This window comes from Macrotis lagotis, chromosome 3 (genome assembly GCF_037893015.1).
Source record: "Macrotis lagotis isolate mMagLag1 chromosome 3, bilby.v1.9.chrom.fasta, whole genome shotgun sequence".
NCBI classification, from domain to species: Eukaryota; Metazoa; Chordata; class Mammalia; order Peramelemorphia; family Peramelidae; genus Macrotis; species Macrotis lagotis.
Genome location: NC_133660.1, coordinates 285,850,219 through 285,867,300, shown reverse-complemented (window position 1 = coordinate 285,867,300; position 17,082 = coordinate 285,850,219). Strand labels below are relative to the sequence as shown.

At 47.5% G+C, this 17,082-nt stretch overlaps 1 protein-coding gene across 1 annotated transcript; it reads left to right on the top strand.

Moving 5' to 3' along the window:
- Window positions 1–11,589: 11,589 nt before the first annotated feature.
- On the top strand, window positions 11,590–16,772 carry SLC3A2 (solute carrier family 3 member 2). The gene is made up of 10 exons (XM_074231244.1): window positions 11,590–11,673; window positions 11,779–12,258; window positions 12,479–12,652; window positions 12,966–13,063; window positions 14,890–14,958; window positions 15,064–15,122; window positions 15,298–15,481; window positions 15,709–15,852; window positions 16,039–16,113; window positions 16,227–16,772. The coding sequence occupies exons 2-10, from the start codon at window positions 11,811–11,813 to the stop codon at window positions 16,602–16,604; spliced, it is 1,629 nt and encodes a 542-aa protein (XP_074087345.1). The 5' UTR covers window positions 11,590–11,673; window positions 11,779–11,810; the 3' UTR covers window positions 16,605–16,772.
- Window positions 16,773–17,082: the final 310 nt, after the last annotated feature.

Genomic DNA, 17,082 nt, shown 5'->3' with positions numbered 1-17,082 from the left:
TGAGCCACGAGAGGGCAGGACCTAACAGGCAGCTAGGTAGTGTAGTGGACGGAGGACCTGCCCTGGAGTCAGGAGGACCTGAGTTCAAACTGACCTCAGACTCTTAAATACCTAGCTGTGTGACCTTGGATCAGTCACTTAACCCCACTGCCTTGCAAACGTAAAACAACCCCCCCCAAAAGATATACACAGAGGGCAGGGCCTGTCTTTATTTGTTGTAGTACAGTGCTTGACCCCGAGGAGGACCTTAAATAGTGGCTTTAGTTGTAGCCCATCTGTCTGACTTGAGTTTGAGCTTCTTCAATCAGAGACCTCCCTTTTGTAGCAGAAGCAAACAGGTCCCCCACTCCTAGAGGGCAGGAACTGGTCCCCATTTTACAGATGAGAGAGGGAGCTGATTGCCCCAGCATCCTAGAGCTCACTGGGCTGCACTCCCCTCACCCTCCACCCACCCTGGCTCTTTCCTGAGCCCTCTGAGCTCTCTGCCTTGTCAGTGATCTTACAACTCCTATGGATTTCATTGCCCTCTCAGGACTTTCTGTGCAGCCTTCCTGTCTTTCCTGACATCTCCAAACTGGGCGGTGGGGGAGGTACCATGAGAGCAAGAAAGCCCAAGTTCAAATCTGACCTTAGAGATGCTGGACCGGTCACTTAGCCTAGTCTGGCTGCCTCCATTTCCTTAACTGTAAATGGAAAGGATGACAGCACTTCCCTTTCAGGGCTGTTGTGAGGGTCAAATGAAGTTATTTTGTGAATTTAGCATGGTCCTTCACTGAGTGCTTGTTTCTTCCCTTATTTACCTCCACCAAAGGGCTCCTAACAGGAATTCCTCTTTGTTCTCATACCTACTCCTTTGGTGGACTTTCCTGGCAAGAACTCCACTCTCCTTCCAGAGCCCCTTCCCCATCCTTCCTCTTTCTTCTCCCTTCCCCCTGCCTACTCAGTTACCTACTCAGTTGTCCCTTGTCAGCAGCTGCCCTATCTGTCCCCTTGTCTTCACTTCCAATGTCATCACCTCTCCTCTGGCCAAGGCTGTTGCCATCTCCTCCAGGTTGGTCTCCCTGCCTTTTTCTAGTCTTTCCCTCTTCACTTCATTCTCCAAACAACTGCCAAACTGTAATCTTCAAATCCAGTTATCATCTTCATGTCACTCCCTTCCTCAAGACACCCCCACACTTCCCTATTGCCCCTAGGATCCTATCCAAACTCTGTCCTTTAGCATTCAAAACCTTGACCCAGTCCCAAATTACTCCCCTCTCCCCTCCCCCAGGAAGAAGCCTTAGTTGGTTATAATGTTTTTATTGTTAACACAACTTTTAATTCCTAATTTATTTTGCTAAACCCTGTAAGGTCTGCCCCGGTATTTTGTATTCCACCCTGAGTTTCCTCAGGTATTTGTTAGATACTTCTTTACCCAGTGGGGAGCTGGTGGTCATGGGTTAGGGTTTGCTTCACTTCATGACCTTTGAGTAATAACTCTTGTGCTATGTATTAATTCTCAGGCCACTGTATAAAGGAATCTTTACCCCTTCCTCTTCCAGACACAGTCAAGGGGAGTCTATCAGCCTTATTTTATTTTAAAAATTAATTTATTTGCAGCAAATGGCATTTATTTTCTCTCCCTCACATTATCCCCCATTGAAAAAATAAAAATGAAAACAGATATGTTTAGTCAAACAAAACGAATTCCCCCAACTCTCTGTCTCATTCTGCATTTTGGGGGCATCCTCTCTCTGTTAGGAAGAGGGTAGCACACTTCACCTCTGGTTCCCTGAAACTGTGGTTGGCTCATCATTGCATTAATCAGGATTCTGAAATCTTTCAAAGTCATTTGTCTTTATAACATTATTGTTACTATAATAATTCTCTTAATTCTGCTTACTTCACTCTGTCACTTTGTACTAGTCTTTCCGGGATTCTCTGAAACCCTCTTTTTTTAAATCATTATTACAATAGTAATTCCAGTTCATTATATAACAAAATTTATTAGTGAATTCCCCATTAATTTTCAGTTCTTTGCCACTACAAAAAGAGCTACTGTAACTATATATATATATTTGGATATCTTTCCATCTGTCTATCATGTGTTTATGTACAAATAGCTATCCCTTTAGATGTCCTTTCTCCTCTTTGTTTGATCTTTGATGCAGTGGTACAGTTGGGGTAAACAGAATGCACAACTCGGGAAATTGCTCTCCAGAGTGACTGGACTCTTCTCAGCTCCACCCCCAGTGCACTAGTGTACTTGGTTTCCCACAACCACTTTCTCCATTAACTTTGTTACAGATGTGAGATGAAACTTTATTCCAACTATCTTCTCAGATTTCATGACCCATGTTTTTTTTAAACACACATATCAACTAAATCAGCACAGGACGTATCATCTGTCAAGCATGTGAGATGCTTAATCAGTCAATAAACATTTATTTATAACCTACTATATGTCAGGTCCACGAAAACAAAAGTTATTCACCAGCAAGCACTGCACCACCCATATATGTAACCACTGGTTACAGCAAAGGGAGAAATTTGGAATGTGTGGCTAAGTTCACTTACCCTGGTACAGTATGCTTTCCAGGAATACATATAGATGATTGTCCCTCTCATTGCTAGAAAGTTTGGAAGAGAAGAGCTCTACAGAGCCATGGTGCTGACCTCATCGTTGGATGCCTGTGAAACCTGGACAGTCTACCAGAGCCGTGCCAGGAAAGTGAATCTCTTAACTTGCCTTAGGAAAATTCTGAAGATCACCTGGAAGATAAGGTACCTGAGCCTGAGGTCTTCCTTTTTCAAGCCAAATTGTCAAACATTCAAACTCTACTGCAGAGAGCACAGCTCTGGCCATGTTGTTTGAATGCCAAACCTCTGCTTGCCTAAAAGACTTTTCCAGAGAACTCACATTTGGAGGTCAGAAGAAACAACACAAGGGCACTCCCGAGGTCCCTCTGAAGAACTTTGGAATCAATCATAAGACATGGAAGACACTGGCACAGGCCTGCCCAACATGACTCGCCTGCTGTGGCTCAAGAGAAAAGTGAGATACACAAATTTAGAGACATCTGCATTCCAAATATTCATAAAGACATGACATTTGGCCCAGCCTGTGGTAGAGTCTTCCTAGCTCATGTTGGTGTGATCACCCACAGAGGGAAAGACTTTGCATTGAAACCCACAAAGTACTGTCCTCTTTGAAGAATAACAACCAGTCAACCAAGCCCAGGTACTCTGGAGAAACAAAGAGGGACAAAAGACAGGTCCTGCCCTTAAAGAGCTAAAAATGAACTAACAAGTTTTTATCTGTGAAGTTTTTATTCTCTAAGATCTTACTGAACCAATAGGTGAATGGTATCATTAAAGGTATCAACCGAGAGCTTAATGAGGAAACAAAATTTATAGAAATCTCACAAAGGATTGTAAAATTTCGTCAGCCAACCCATCAGGTTACAATTAGTACATAAAGGGATCATTGATTATGATTCTGTAACTCATCTATAAGGTCTGTTCTTTGTTAGAATTGACATAGATCCAATCAGCAACAAGACTACTATCTCCTCTTCTGTATATCTGCATCATATTTTATGTTGGTATCAAAAATGGAATTTTTCCCTTTACAAAATGTCCTAAGTATAAGAATTTATTCAGTCTCTTATAGAGATAACCAGACTAGTTTCTTGCCTTCTCAGGATGGTCTTTACTTTGATTGTTTTCAGAATTGTGAAAACCCAAACTTGTAGATTCAGTTAGAGGGGGACTAGGCTGAGGAGGGCAGAAACAAACATTCAGCCTTATAAATCCTAATTCGAGTCTGATAAAATTTTTGATCAGAAATATAGAATTAAAAGACTATAAGACTTAGTGCCAACAGAAATATTCTGAGAAAATCATAGGGAAAGTAAGAAATAATTAGCAGAAGAAAGCTTTAGAAATCATCCATTATGCCTCTTCTATGCAGCCCTTCTGATTCTTTAAAATTACTACTATACTTCCTTTAGTAAAAGCCCATCAACAATCTCTTTATATATCATCTTTTGAAATATTGAGAAATTTTCTAGCAAATGAAGTTAAAGTTAGCTCCCAATGGTTTGGCAGAAAACATTTTTAAGTTTGGAAAATCAAGACCACTGTCTTATTTCTGTTTCTTTGGCATATCTCTCATAATCGTTCTTTGTTATAAATGGCTCATAAATTATAAATACTTAGTCCAGAGTGATTAACATATCTTTTTATTAATTACATAACTCTTCTGCAGAAAAGGGCCAATTTCCCTAACAGAAAAAGGCATAGAATTGTGACAATGTCTAGTTTTATATGCAGTTTGAAAGGCTCACTCCTCCCCTTCGTACCAGCCATTGGTCAGGGTTACAATCTAATCAACATGCTTACTCCATATCATTTTTTTTAATATGTTTTCCCCACCCTGATCACTAATGAGCATAGGGGAGTGTGTAGTAATATGTATGAACTTCATTGAGCAGGTGTATTTGCAAAGGACAGGGACCCTAGGTCAACTCAGGACCAGATGCAGCAGATCTGATCTAATCTCAGGTCTGATCAGGTGGATGTCAGTTCTTTTGTCTTACCCTTACATAGCTGCACAGAGGCACCACAGCCATAGGCAGACCCCAGGCTTTATCATGGAGATATATATAAATATATATACACACACACACACACACACACACACACACAAAATCATCTCTTACATTCTGTGGAAGCCAGTACCCTACATTGCTCACATTCTTTTTTTAAAAAATTCTGAAATGAAACTGAAAAAAGAGCATTACTTTGCACACAAGCAAAGCATAAAAACGACGTCTGTTTGAAACTGTCCATCTTCATTTTGCATGCATGCTTTTTTAGGTGCACATAATAAATCTCACACATCACTTCCCAAAGTGTCCCGCTTATCTGAATTTCCTTATGTTCTCTTCTGAATTTGTAAACATGTCAAATAGTCCTCTTTTTAATGGTTTCATTATTGCTAAAAGATACTTCCCTTCCTGTACCTCTGCCCCAATTAAAAACCAGAAAAAAGGAGGGGGGAAAACCTTTGGAACCAATAAGCCTCTACTGCCCCGTGCTGAGGGCAGAGGTCAGAAGTCGCTATGGCCCCAAATGCAGGTCACCTTTTGTACCTTGTCCCTCTGACAGGTGACAGAGAATGGGCTTTATGGCTGTACTCTGGAGCCTTGGCGGGGTGGGGGTCATGGCACTGATCTGGTGGCTTGGAAAGTTGCTTTTCTTACCTTATTCCTGCCCTTGTATAATTTGTTCTTTTGGTTCTGCTTGATTAGCTATCAGTGCAGTATGCCAGGATTCTCTAATGTAATTTCTTAATGAATTTCCTATAGTATAATGCTATTGTATTGTATTTGTAAGGGGCAAAGATAGGCTTGGCTCCCTCTTGAGAGAGACTGGGGAGCCTCCAGGTAGGAGTGGGACTGTTGGACCTCCCATGGAGCATGCATGGGCTTCTGCAACTGGCCCAATGTACCAACCTGTGTAAGCAAGAAGCAGCATTTTTGGATTGGTGGAGCTGAACTGGGGACACCTTTCAAACACTTAAGTCACCTTTCACCTTATGTCTTCTTTGGACTTGAAGGTTTACAAATTGCAAATGTAATGGAAGTTGTCTGAGGTTCTTCCAATAGCCCTTGAGGGGGACCATTTAAGAAGGGAATTACGTGGTTGAATTTGAGGCAACCATTGTGAGGTAGAGAAGGCAGCAAATGGCAGCCGTTCTACAGACATCCTGGTGGTGATGAAATTATCATATTTCTTTGAGGAGACTCGGAGGAAGATCCTTGCATCCTAAGCTTTCACTTGATTTGCTAGCCCAAAGAGGAAATGAAGTGGTGGAAGTATGTGTGTGAGTGTTGATGGAAAAAAAAAAAAGCAGTATTAGTCAAATGGAGAAGAGATACAAAGCTCACTAAAGAAAAAAAATATAGGAGTGGATAGAGCAGTGGCCCTGGAGTCAGGAGTACCTGATATATATGGAGCAGCTAGGTGGATAGAGCACTGGCCCTGGGTTCAAATTAGATCTGAGACACTTAATAAATTACCCAGTTGTGTGATTTTTGAGCAAGTCACTTGAAAAAAAAAGAGCAGGAAAAGAGATATAAAGCCTACTACAGAATGTGGATGTATGTGTGAATAGGTATGTTGCCTATGTGGGTTGTGTGTGTGTAAAATAATGGGTGTATACAGTGATGATTTCTTCTTCACTTGGCTGCCAAGGCATGAAAAACTAGACCCAACAAGTTGTGGGGGAATTTCAAGTTACAGGCTCTCCGAAGCAGTAGTCCAAGTGAACCTGGTTCCTCTTCCTTCTGGATTTCACATTTACAAAAGAATTTGACCCTGTGTGAGTAAGTAATCCTTTCTGCAACTGGCCAACCTGGAACAATTAAGGTTCTTTGGAGTCCTTTGATCAGTCAGGATCACCTGAGGGAATCAGTTCTACCCTTAGTCTGTGAAGAGTCCAAGACAGTACTGATAAGAGAAAGGATGGAGGCAGCTGAAATGGGGTCTTGCTTGTACAAGGCCCAGGGGAGTGCTCCCGTTGCAGAATCCAAGGTGAGGATGCCTGGATTCTCCTGGTCCCTCAGTTATGCTTGGGAGAAATAAAGGACACAGGCCCTCCCACACAGAGCCAACTACCTTCAAAGATGGTGGCTGAATCATTAGAGTGCTACTTGATGGCTGGCATAAACATAATCTAAACAACTATATTAGCTATAGCCTATATTCAGGGCAAGTGTATGTGTGTGTGTGTGAATGTGTGTTTTGGGGGGCAAGTCCTTTACACCCCCTACAAAAGAAATACAAAATAATTTCAGGAGAGGCAAAATACCAGCAACCAGAAGGTTCAGGAAAGACATTAGGTAGAAAGTAGCACCTGAGCTGAGGACATACCAGGGTCTCCTAGCCAGGGCAAAACACAGAGGTGGGGCAGAGGGTAAAGCTAACAATATAAAGTCCATGGAGTAGAATGATAGAAGATAGAGCTAGAAAGGTAGATTTGATGTGCTGGGATGCAGCGTTTGTATTTTATATGAGGAAAAAACCCCTTGAATATCCTTAAACAGAGCCAGAGATGGTAACATGTGTCTTGGCAGCACTTTATTTTGGTAGCTTGTGAAGGCTGACTTGGGGAGAGGAGGAGAGAGCCTGAAAGGCCCATCAGGAGTTATTGCAAGAGTTCCAGAAAGAGATAACGAGGACCAGAGTTAGAGTAATGACTGATTGGATATGCAGAGATGGAAGTGAGAGGTCTTTTGGAGGTTAATGTCTGTGTTGGGAGATGAAGAATCTGGGATAACTTTTTTTCATGAGAAAGTGCCTGTGTGAGAAATAAGGAAGTCAGGGGGAGGGCTAGGTTTGGGGGGAAATTAATGAATTCTCCTTTGGACATGTTGAGTTTGGGTCCATTCTAGAGCTGGAGAGGGTCAGCAGACAACTGGAAAAGCAGAGCTCTGGAGAGGGAGGGTTAGATATGTGGATCAGGCGTCACCTGGACAGATGTGGTAGTTGACTTGGGAATATTTTCAGCTACTGTGAGCAAATATATTAGACAAAAAAGAAGAGACCCAGGACGGATCTCAGGGTCTGGCCCACCCGTCAGATGCAGTCCTGGAGGTAGAGTTGTCAGCAGCCGTGTTGAAGAGCCTTGAGTTCAACCCTCACATTTTACAGTAGAGAAGGAAACAAAGGGCACCTAGCCAGTTCTTCAGGTAGGATTAGAACCCAGATGATTTATACACAGACATGTATGGTGATCCAACAATGGAAATAGAGGAAGATTTCAGACATTAGGAGGAGAACCAGGTGAGAGCCAAAGGGAAAGTGACTGGAAATCAGTATCAGAGTCCCAGAAAGGTGAGGAAGGTGGAAGCCCCTGTTCCTTGTTTTGTATCAGTGATAGGGTCTAATAGTATTGGGGGCTTGGATTACACTTGTTCCCCTTGGTACCAGAGGTATGGTTCTGCCTGGAACAGTAGTTGAAATTGTAGAGCAGATCATTTAGGACTGAGGTCAGGAAAAAATTGCCTGAGGGAGCAGTGGCTCTCAGATGTTTTTTGCTCCTGGCTCAGCATTTTTGGGGTGAGGAATCCTGGCCACTATGCAAGAAAATCAGGAGACTCCCAAAAACCCACTTCCCCTTCCAATTGAGCCTCTTTGCTTTGCTGGGCTCTTGTTGAGTCAAACTCTGCCGGGTTGTGAGGTTAGTGTGCCCATGTGAGGGGCCATGTGTGTTCATTTTGTAACTCCTATCCTAAGGGGAGCCGCAGAGTTTGAACTCTGCGTGGGCCGCCACCAACTGATTTCTTGGCAGTCCTTTGTGAATGTATTTCAAGTGCTTCTCTGTAACCCGACTTCTCCTAGCCCACCCCCACAGTTCCCTTCAAGATGAAACTAAGATCCGTCTCCCTCCATGAAGAAGTGAGCTCATCATTTCCTGTGGAGTCATTGATTTCTGGTCTGTAACACTGAAGGAAAAAACCTCTTAACCGTTAGGCACACAAGGCCTAAAACGATTTTTGTTTTTCTTTATTATTGCATGCTTGAGAGAAATGTACCACCATCCAGCAGAGCCCCCTTATGTCCTCAGGTGCAATACAGGAAGGTAACCAACAGGCCTTAAACCTGCCAGTGTCCATCCTAAGCGGGTGAAGACTCCCCTGGTGGAACTGGCAGCTGAAAACACTGTTACAATAACCATGAAGGAGGCTGCAGCAGGGCTGGGTCAGACATCCAAGGCAGCCCTCCACTGAGGACACACTGGGCTCACCTGTTGGTCCTGACTTTTGTCCTGCCACTTTGATGATTCTGGGGGAGCGAGGCTGATGGCGTGGTGCAACTCTGCCTCACTTGAATCCAATCCATAAATGAGTCAAGACGTCACCCTCTTTCTTTGAAAAAGGCCAAATGCAGGCAGCTCAGTGGCATCAGCCCTGGAGTCAGGAGGACCTGAGTTCAAATCCTGCCCAGATACTTAATACTAACTTAGCTGTGTGACCTTGGGTGAGTCACTTAACCCCATTGCCTTGCCAAAAAAATTTAAAAAAAGGACAACAGCAATTACTTTAGATAGACTACTTTTTTTTTTTTTATAGATCTAGAGTTTCATCAAAGTATGGTTCCCAAGCAGTGATTTTTACTACATTACAAGGAATTTCTTGTTCTAGATTTGGTTACCGTCTTGAGCCATTATGAGTGGGAGGTTGACCTTCCACACACTTTCCTAAGAGAAAGAAATTAGGTTTCAGAGACAGGAAAAGGTCTAGAAAGGACTTTAGAGAGTCATTTATTTCTTAATATTTTCAGGAGACCTAAAAAGGTCTTCAAGATGCTACTGCCATATTATGTTCAGTTGGAGCTACATCACCATCCCCTTTATTTGAAGGCAACCCTGCGTGGGCAGGGACTGCGTCATCTTGACATTTTCTCTAATTTTGTCACTAACAAGACTGAGGACGAAGTCCTAGGCTGGCTGCCTCTATCTAGGGTTCACAGACTATCCCTGGTTCTTTATCTGCTTCGAGACAGAACCTTGAAAATCGATCCCCTAGCATTATTCTGCTCACATTCTGGGCATGTTTGGGGCCTCTCACACTGGGGAATTTGGGGAGACCTGGGAGTGCCTCTTTCTGTGGAGAGGAACTCGGGACAAGACTGGCCTTCATTTGATCTCCTCTGGTTTGTTCTGGCTCCCTCTCCTGGAGTCCTCCCTTCTTTCAGCCCTTACGCTTTCATGTTTGACCTTTGACTTCTTTCTAGTAAACAACAGAACTGGCACAAGGTCTTAGAAGGCAGGGAGAGAGAGGGGAGGGGAGGTGAAGCTTGCTCAGCTGTTTCCTAAGAGCTGAGCCATCTGGCAGTACAAAGGGTTCTCAAGGTACTTGGCCTCTTCTACCTGCTGTCCTAGGCTCAGCCCTGGACTCTAGACACCTCCTCATTTCCCCTTACTCTCCGAGGGAGTCCCTGTAGCCCCTTCCCCTCTCCAGCTTCCTGCCTTTGGAAAGGAGAGTCAGAAGTGGGGAGGGCTGGCAAGCTGGCTGTTTTTTCAGGCAGTCAAGCCAAAAAAACAAAACAAACCTTTCTGAAGTTCTCAGGCTCTCAGCCCAGTCGCTTCCATCTGGCCAGCTCTAGGAAAGAGATTTGCTGTTCCTGGTTAAGGAGGGACTGTGGGATGTTTGTTCCCAGTGTGGTCTGGGAATCAGATTAATCTTAAGATTAATCTTAACATTAACTTCCTCACATGCCTTCATTGTGAGAAGCTCATCACCCCTTATATTGGCAGTCAAGGCCCTTTCCTCTTCCTAGCCTGCTATCCACTGGGCACCTCTCCCCCACCAGGCTGGCCTCCACCATTTTTCTCGGGCCTTACCCTCTTCTTCATGGTACAATTGAAAGGGGCCAGCTCTGGAGCCTAGAATCTGCTACTCGTTACCTGGGTGGCTTTGAAGAACTGGTCAGCTCAGTTTTCTTCTGTTAAAAGAGGAGGCCTGGGGTCTTTTAGAGTTCTATGTCCAGACTCCTCTTTTCTGTGCTCACTGATGGCTGTGGGTGCTTTACTTCTAGTCTCCCTGCAATTGTTCAGCTCTCAACTGCCTAATAACCTTGGTTTTTAAAATTTTTTTATCTATTTATGGCAATGGGGTTAAGTGACTTGGTTAGGCAATTATTAAGTGTCTGAGGCCATTTGGGTTTGAACTCAGGTCCTCCTGACTCCAGGGATGATGCCCTCTCCACTGTGCAACCTGGCTAACTTTGTGAAGGTCTGTCTTTGAGCTTTTCTTCTCTCCCCTGCTACAAAACTTTCAGAGGGGTCCCTGGGCTTAGAGGAGGAAATACACCATTCTTCCTCGGTCATCCCTCAGGGGCCCAGTTTTCCAGCTTTTAGGAGTCATGAAGTTGCCCTTTGAGAGGCTCACTCTGCCTTGCCCAAGGGGTACTTGGCCCAGGTAGCCCCACCTGATCTCCCTGTATTATTCTGGACCAGCCAGTGAGAGGGCTTTACCTAATCTGGGTTTCTTCTCAAGGCCTAGCTGGATAAATGTTTGTTGAATGAACTGAAGATGATGATGATGGTTGTCCTTCCTTCATGAAGACCATGGTGGTGCCCTGACAAGCACATGAGTTCATTTTTTTAGTTTTTTTTGCAAGGCAATGGGGTTAAGTGACTTGTCCAAGGCCACACAGCTAGGTCATTATTAAGTGTCTGAGGCTGGATTTGAACTCCTGACTCCAAGGTAGTGCCCTATCGGCTGTGGGAAGGAGACGGTGGTGACTGGGGACATGGAGAAGCTACCTCCTCCTAGGCAGGGAGGCCTGGGTTCAAGTCCTAAGCAGCTGGGGGAGCCTGGGCAAACGTTGCATTGGTGCAGGGGTTCCTTATCCTAAAGAAAGAGAAGGTCCTCTGCGTGAATGAGTGAATGAATGAGTGAATGAAGGAAGCGCTTCTTGCCGGGCTGCGGGGACCCTGGCGGGGCCTCCTTGGAGCAGATTCCGGGCCTTGAGATGGAGCCTCCTGGTAGGGGGCTGCCTTGGGGCTGGCCGGGGGCGGGGCCGGGGCGGGGCGGGGCGGGGCCGGGGCGGGGCTCCCAGCTGCTCCCGGGGCCGCGGCGGGGCTGCGCCAGACTGCTGACGGCGGCCGAGCAGCGAAGGGTGAGTTGCGTGCGTGCGTGCTCCGCGCGGGGAGGCCCGGGGCCGGGGCCGGGGCCGGGGCCGGGGCCGGGGCCGGGGCTCAGCCGGACTCCTTGTCCCCCGCAGGCGAGACCGAGGGCCCGGCCAGCCGCGTCGCCATGAGCCAGGAGGCCGAGGTGGACATGAAGGAGGTGGAGCTGAACGAGCTGGAGCCCGAGAAGCAGCCCATGAACGCGGCCGGGGCGGCCTCCGCCTCGGCCGCCGCGGCCGCCGCCGAGAAGAACGGCGTGGTCAAGGTCAAGGTGGCGGAGGAGGAGGAGGCGGCGGCCGGCGGCGCCAAGTTCACGGGGCTGTCCAAGGAGGAGCTGCTGCAGGCGGCCGGCAGCCCGGCCTGGGTGCGCACGCGCTGGGCGCTGCTGCTGCTCTTCTGGCTGGGCTGGCTGGCCATGCTGGCGGGCGCCGTGGTCATCATCGTGCAGGCGCCGCGCTGCCGGGAGCTGCCGCTGCAGCGCTGGTGGCACCAGGGCCCGCTCTACCGAATCTGGGACCTGGGCGCCTTCCTGGGCGGCCCGGGCGTGGCCCCGGAGGCCCCGGCCCCCCTGGCGGGTGAGCGAGGGCAGGGGAGGGGGCCACGTGCCCGGGCCCGGGGCCCCCACCCCGGAGGCTTTGCTGACCTTGCCCACCCTGAGCAAGACTGCCCGCTCCTTACATCAGCCGGGCCGCCCCACCCTTCCCGGAAGTGAGGGAGGAGGGGCCCCCCCGAGAGACCTGGAGCCCCCCACCCGACACCCGAAGAAGGTCTAAGGCAGCCCTTCCTCCCCTGCAGGCATGAAGGCTCACCTCGATTACCTGAACAGCCTCAAGGTGAAGGCGCTGGTCTTGGGGCCCCTGCACCGCAACGTGAAAGATGACCTCGCGGCCACCAACCTGCAGGAGATCGACCCCAACCTTGGCTCCAAGGAAGACTTCCACCAGCTCTTGGAGGCAGCCAAGAAAAAGAGTGGGTGGTCCTGAGGGGAGGAGGAGGGGAACTGCCCCCCTAGGAAAGGAGAAGCCCTGAAAGAGGGGAGAGACCCGGGCTCCCACTGGAACCCAGGCCCTGCTTTTTGATGTCTTGGGGTTCCTTCTTTGTAAAATAAGGGGGCTGTAGACTATAGGTGGGCCTTTGAGGGTGGGGAGACCTTTTGGCTGGGGAACGCTTCCATGGCAGGGGGTTAGGATTATTAAGGAGGAGCTGCAGTGAAGTTTTCTCCAGGTGCGCGCGCCCCCCCCCCCCCCCCCCCATCCCTCACTGACCCTTGCCGTTCCCCTAGACATCTACATTGTCCTGGATCTCACCCCCAATTACCAAAGTCAGGAAAACCCCTGGTTTCTGGACAGTCAGCGTGATGAAGTGAATGAGAAGATGAAGGTGAGGGCTCTGGGGGAGGGACTCCCAGGGGGAGGCTTATGGGTGGGAGATGGAAGAGAACTGTGGGACTTGGCCATTTCAGAGAGATGAGGCTCTGGCCTCCCACTCCTTTCTGTGCTTTTTCTTGGTTTAGATCTTGTCTTCTGTGTTGCCTTCTGGGTGTTGGGGGGTGTCACTTCTTGGATAGTCTTCACATTTTTTGGATATTTTTCACTTTGCTTTCATCTCACTCTAAGCCCCAAGATTGAAGTGAGCAGAAAAATGGATTTAACAAAAGGGGCCCTGGAAGGGAGAACTCCAGAGTTAGAAAGGAATGCCCAAGGAAAGAGGAGGGCAGGACCCAACCTTTCCAAGGAGACGGATAATCAGAACAATGTGGCTGCTTTATGGGTGGCAGGGCTTCCATCTACAATCCACACAGGCCTGGACCTGTCTACTCCTCCGAACTGTTGTTGGCCTACTCCCTCTCCAACTATGCAAAAATATAATTTGGGGGTTGGGAGCAGTGGGAAGGACTTCAAGGCTTTTCAGGTCTTGGAAGGCCAGCCTTGCCACTCTCTTGTCTCCTTTTTCTAGAACTCTATAAAGATGCCTGAAGTCCCTTTACAAGAGGGACCACTAGGGAATTGGGCATAATTGTTACTGACTTTTAACAATTATCATAAGACCAATTTTGGGCATCCAGTAAAAAATGTGCCCCCTAGTCATTAAGGAAGTGGGGAGATCACAAGTGTGAAATAGATATTTAAAGTTTACTTCTGTGATTTCAGAACTCATCCCTCCTTCCCATCCCCCTTGAATTATTTTGGGAGAATGCTTTGAAAATTCTACCATCCTATGATGCAACTTCCTCCTGTGCTAGTCAGATCTTATTGATGTGGTTTTGCCTTTTTCTTCTCTTATGAGGAGGTAGCATGACATGGGAGAAAGAGACTTAAGTCTGGGAACCAAGAAGGGCCTAGGTTCAAATTTTGCTTGTGACATTGGCTCTGTAAGCCTGAGATCCGAGATCCGAGCGTGTGTTGATTTTTTTTAAAACCATACTTTGGTATTAACTACATTAGATTGTAATTTTATTCCTTAAAAATTCCTTAAAAATTTGCCCAATTACAATTTTGAAATGAACCTTTAGGAGTTCTTTGACCAGCAAGGAACTTGTTCTCAGTGAAAGGACAGAAGACCCGGGCCTCTTTCAGACAATCAGCGGAAGCCAACCACACAAAAAGATCATAAAGTTGTTTGTCCAAGTCCTTGTCATACTTCTTATCTATACAGTTTTGGTATAATCCTGTTACCTCAGGATGAGCCACTTCCTGGGCAAACACAAAAGAAGGAAGATGGCCGAGATACCTAGCCAGCAGGATTGCTAAACAACAGAGGGGCAAGAGGGTCTTAGACCTTTGTCCTTCTTATCTCACAGCTGTGGTCCTCCAGGATCCCTAACATAATTTAATCAAGTTTGGCCCAAAGGCCTGAGTTTTGATGCCTCAGCTCTAGACAGGCCTGCATTAAAGAGGGAGTTTTCCTTCCCAGAAGTGTCCAACTTGAGGCTCTGTCCCTGTCCCTGGGCAGGGGATATTAGCAGATAAAGTTGGTAGAAGAAAAAGATCTCCATAGAAGTCAGGTGAAGTAGACCTGGCTCATTGGGCTGCTTTCCAGTTGGTAAGAACCATAGGGGACAACCTTGGTGTAAGGAAGACCATCTTTCTCTTCTTTGGTCCTCAAAATGTGTCTAGACAGCTCTGCTCACTCAATCCTTGGGGCTACCCCTCCATGCTGTAGTGCGTTTCCATGACATTGTGACCTTTCCTTTCCCTGTCTCACAGGAAGCCCTGAGCTACTGGTTGAAGGCTGGTGTGAATGGCATCCAGGTCCATAATGTTCAGAACCTTACAGTAAGTTCCTCTCTTCCCTTCTCTGGGGGGTGGGGGGGACCTCATCAGTGTTGGAAGAGATGGCCTCCATTTCCCTCCTGACTTGACTTTTTCTACTCTCCTTAGGATGCATCTTTATTCCTATCTCAGTGGACTAACCTTACTCATAGCATCCATGATGACAGGTCAGTACTACAAACTCAGGTGAGAAAGCCTGGGGTTAGTGTTGATCACCCATCGGGGGAAGGAAGCCTCATCCCTGGGTCTTTCTACCAGAAGTAGCTAGTCCCTTCCACCTCCAGTTATTGTACTTTGTTAATCTTAGCTTAATCTCTGCCCTCTCTCCATCGATCCCCACAGACTCCTGATGGCGGGCACAGACGCCTCAGACCTTTCCGAGGTCAGGAACCTGCTGAATGAGACTGACCTCCTGAGCAGCTCATATCTGGAGGACTTTGGGAGAACGGGCTCCTCTGTGAAAGAGCTGAAAGAATTGATCAGTCACTATCTGAATGCCACTGGTCACACCTGGTGCGCCTGGACAGTGAGTCTGGGGCCAGGAAAGGGGGGGGGTAGTAGCCCCAGGGCCTCCGGGCTAGTTACTGCTGGGCCTCAGCTTTCTCCTCCTGGATCCCAGGGTCACAGCTAGTGAAAGTGTCTGTGATCTCCAACAGCTGGATATAGGGAGGTGTTAGGGAGAAGGGGAATGGGGGGTGTCAGACCTCTAGGAGAGCCATTCACAGCTGACCCCGGGGGTTCTTGTTGCCACAGTATTCTCAGGTTGGCCATTTGACCTCCTATGTGCCTGCCCATCTTGTCCGCCTCTATCACCTGATGCTGTTCACACTTCCTGGAACACCTATCTTTAGTTATGGGGATGAAATTGGCCTAGCGGCAGCCACTCTCCCAGGACAGGTAAGGGCATCAGAAACCTGGGTGGGGAGTTTGGGAGGAGAAGGAGCCCTCTTCTACTGAGGTGTGATGACCATGACCACTTTAGGAGGGGGCCTGCCCAAGTGCAGGGCCAGAGCTCACTGCTTCTTGGGCTAATCTTTGTTCTGGGGGCCTCCACATTGTATCCCTATCCTTTGCCACTTTCAGCCTGCTGAAGCCCCCATCATGGTTTGGGGTGGAAAAACACTTGGGCCTTCTGAGTCTGTGAACATGACTGTCCAGGTAACCTTTGGGTCAGCACTGGTGGGTCTGGGAGGAGGATAAAGAATGGGGGAGTCAAAGTGTGTGTGTGTGTCTGTAGGGTCACACTGGGCTCCCTCTCCTTTTCCTGCCAGGGCCAGATGCATCACCCCAACTCCATCCTTGCTCTGTTCCGCAAACTGAGTGACGCCCGAGGCAAGGAGCGGTCCCTGTTACATGGAGACTTCCTGATCCTGCCCACCCCAGATGAATTCTTTGATCTCTTTGTCTACTTGCGATATTGGGACCAGAATGAAAGATTCCTTGTTGTCCTCAATCTGGGCCCCAGGAACCTCGAGGTTGAGCTGAAGATACCCGCTGGGTACACCAAGCAGAAACTGGAACTTCCCGAGAAGGCAGAGCTGGTGTTCAGCACGGGAGGGGGCCAGCTGGAGGGGAGCATAGTGTCCCTACACAAGCTGCCAGTGGCCCCAGGGGAGGGGCTGCTGCTCAAATTCCCCTATGTGGCTTAACCTGCCCACTGGGTCCCTTCTCCCCGTTGAGTCTTTTTTTTGTCTTTGTTGTGTCTTGGGGGGGCAAGGGGGTGTTTTTTTTTTTTTTTTACTGTTGATGCCTTGGGAAGAAGTTTGAGCTGTTAGATACTATTAAAATGATAGTGATGAGCATTTCCTCTGGAGTGTCCCTTTTCTTCTAGGGGATCTTAAGCCACTTCCCCCACTCCTCATTTCCCTCCTTGGGGGGGGGTTGTGGAATGTCCAGTATCCTATGGTGTGCCCATTCCCCCATTGGGGTCCCACTTCTGAACATCTTCCCTCCATTTCCTGTACAACAGCTTAAAGAATCTGGATGGGCATTTGCCCAGTAGGCAGTCAGCTTACATAAAATGGCTTGAGCGCAGCTGTGACCCTGTGCAAGTCACTGCCTTTCTAAACCTCACTTTCCTGTAAAATGGGGATGAGAATAATCAAAGCCCCTGACTCCCAGAGGGCT

What these genes read in the sequence shown, in the direction of transcription:
- SLC3A2 (XM_074231244.1), top strand. Translation starts at nt 11,811, where the DNA reads ATGAGCCAGGAGGCCGAGGTGGACATGAAGGAGGTGGAGCTGAACGAG. An exon ending in GGCCCCGGCCCCCCTGGCGG is followed by an intron (nt 12,259 to 12,478) that starts GTGAGCGAGGGC and finishes CCTCCCCTGCAG; the next exon opens with GCATGAAGGCTCACCTCGAT. An exon ending in CTGTGAACATGACTGTCCAG is followed by an intron (nt 16,114 to 16,226) that starts GTAACCTTTGGG and finishes TTTTCCTGCCAG; the next exon opens with GGCCAGATGCATCACCCCAA.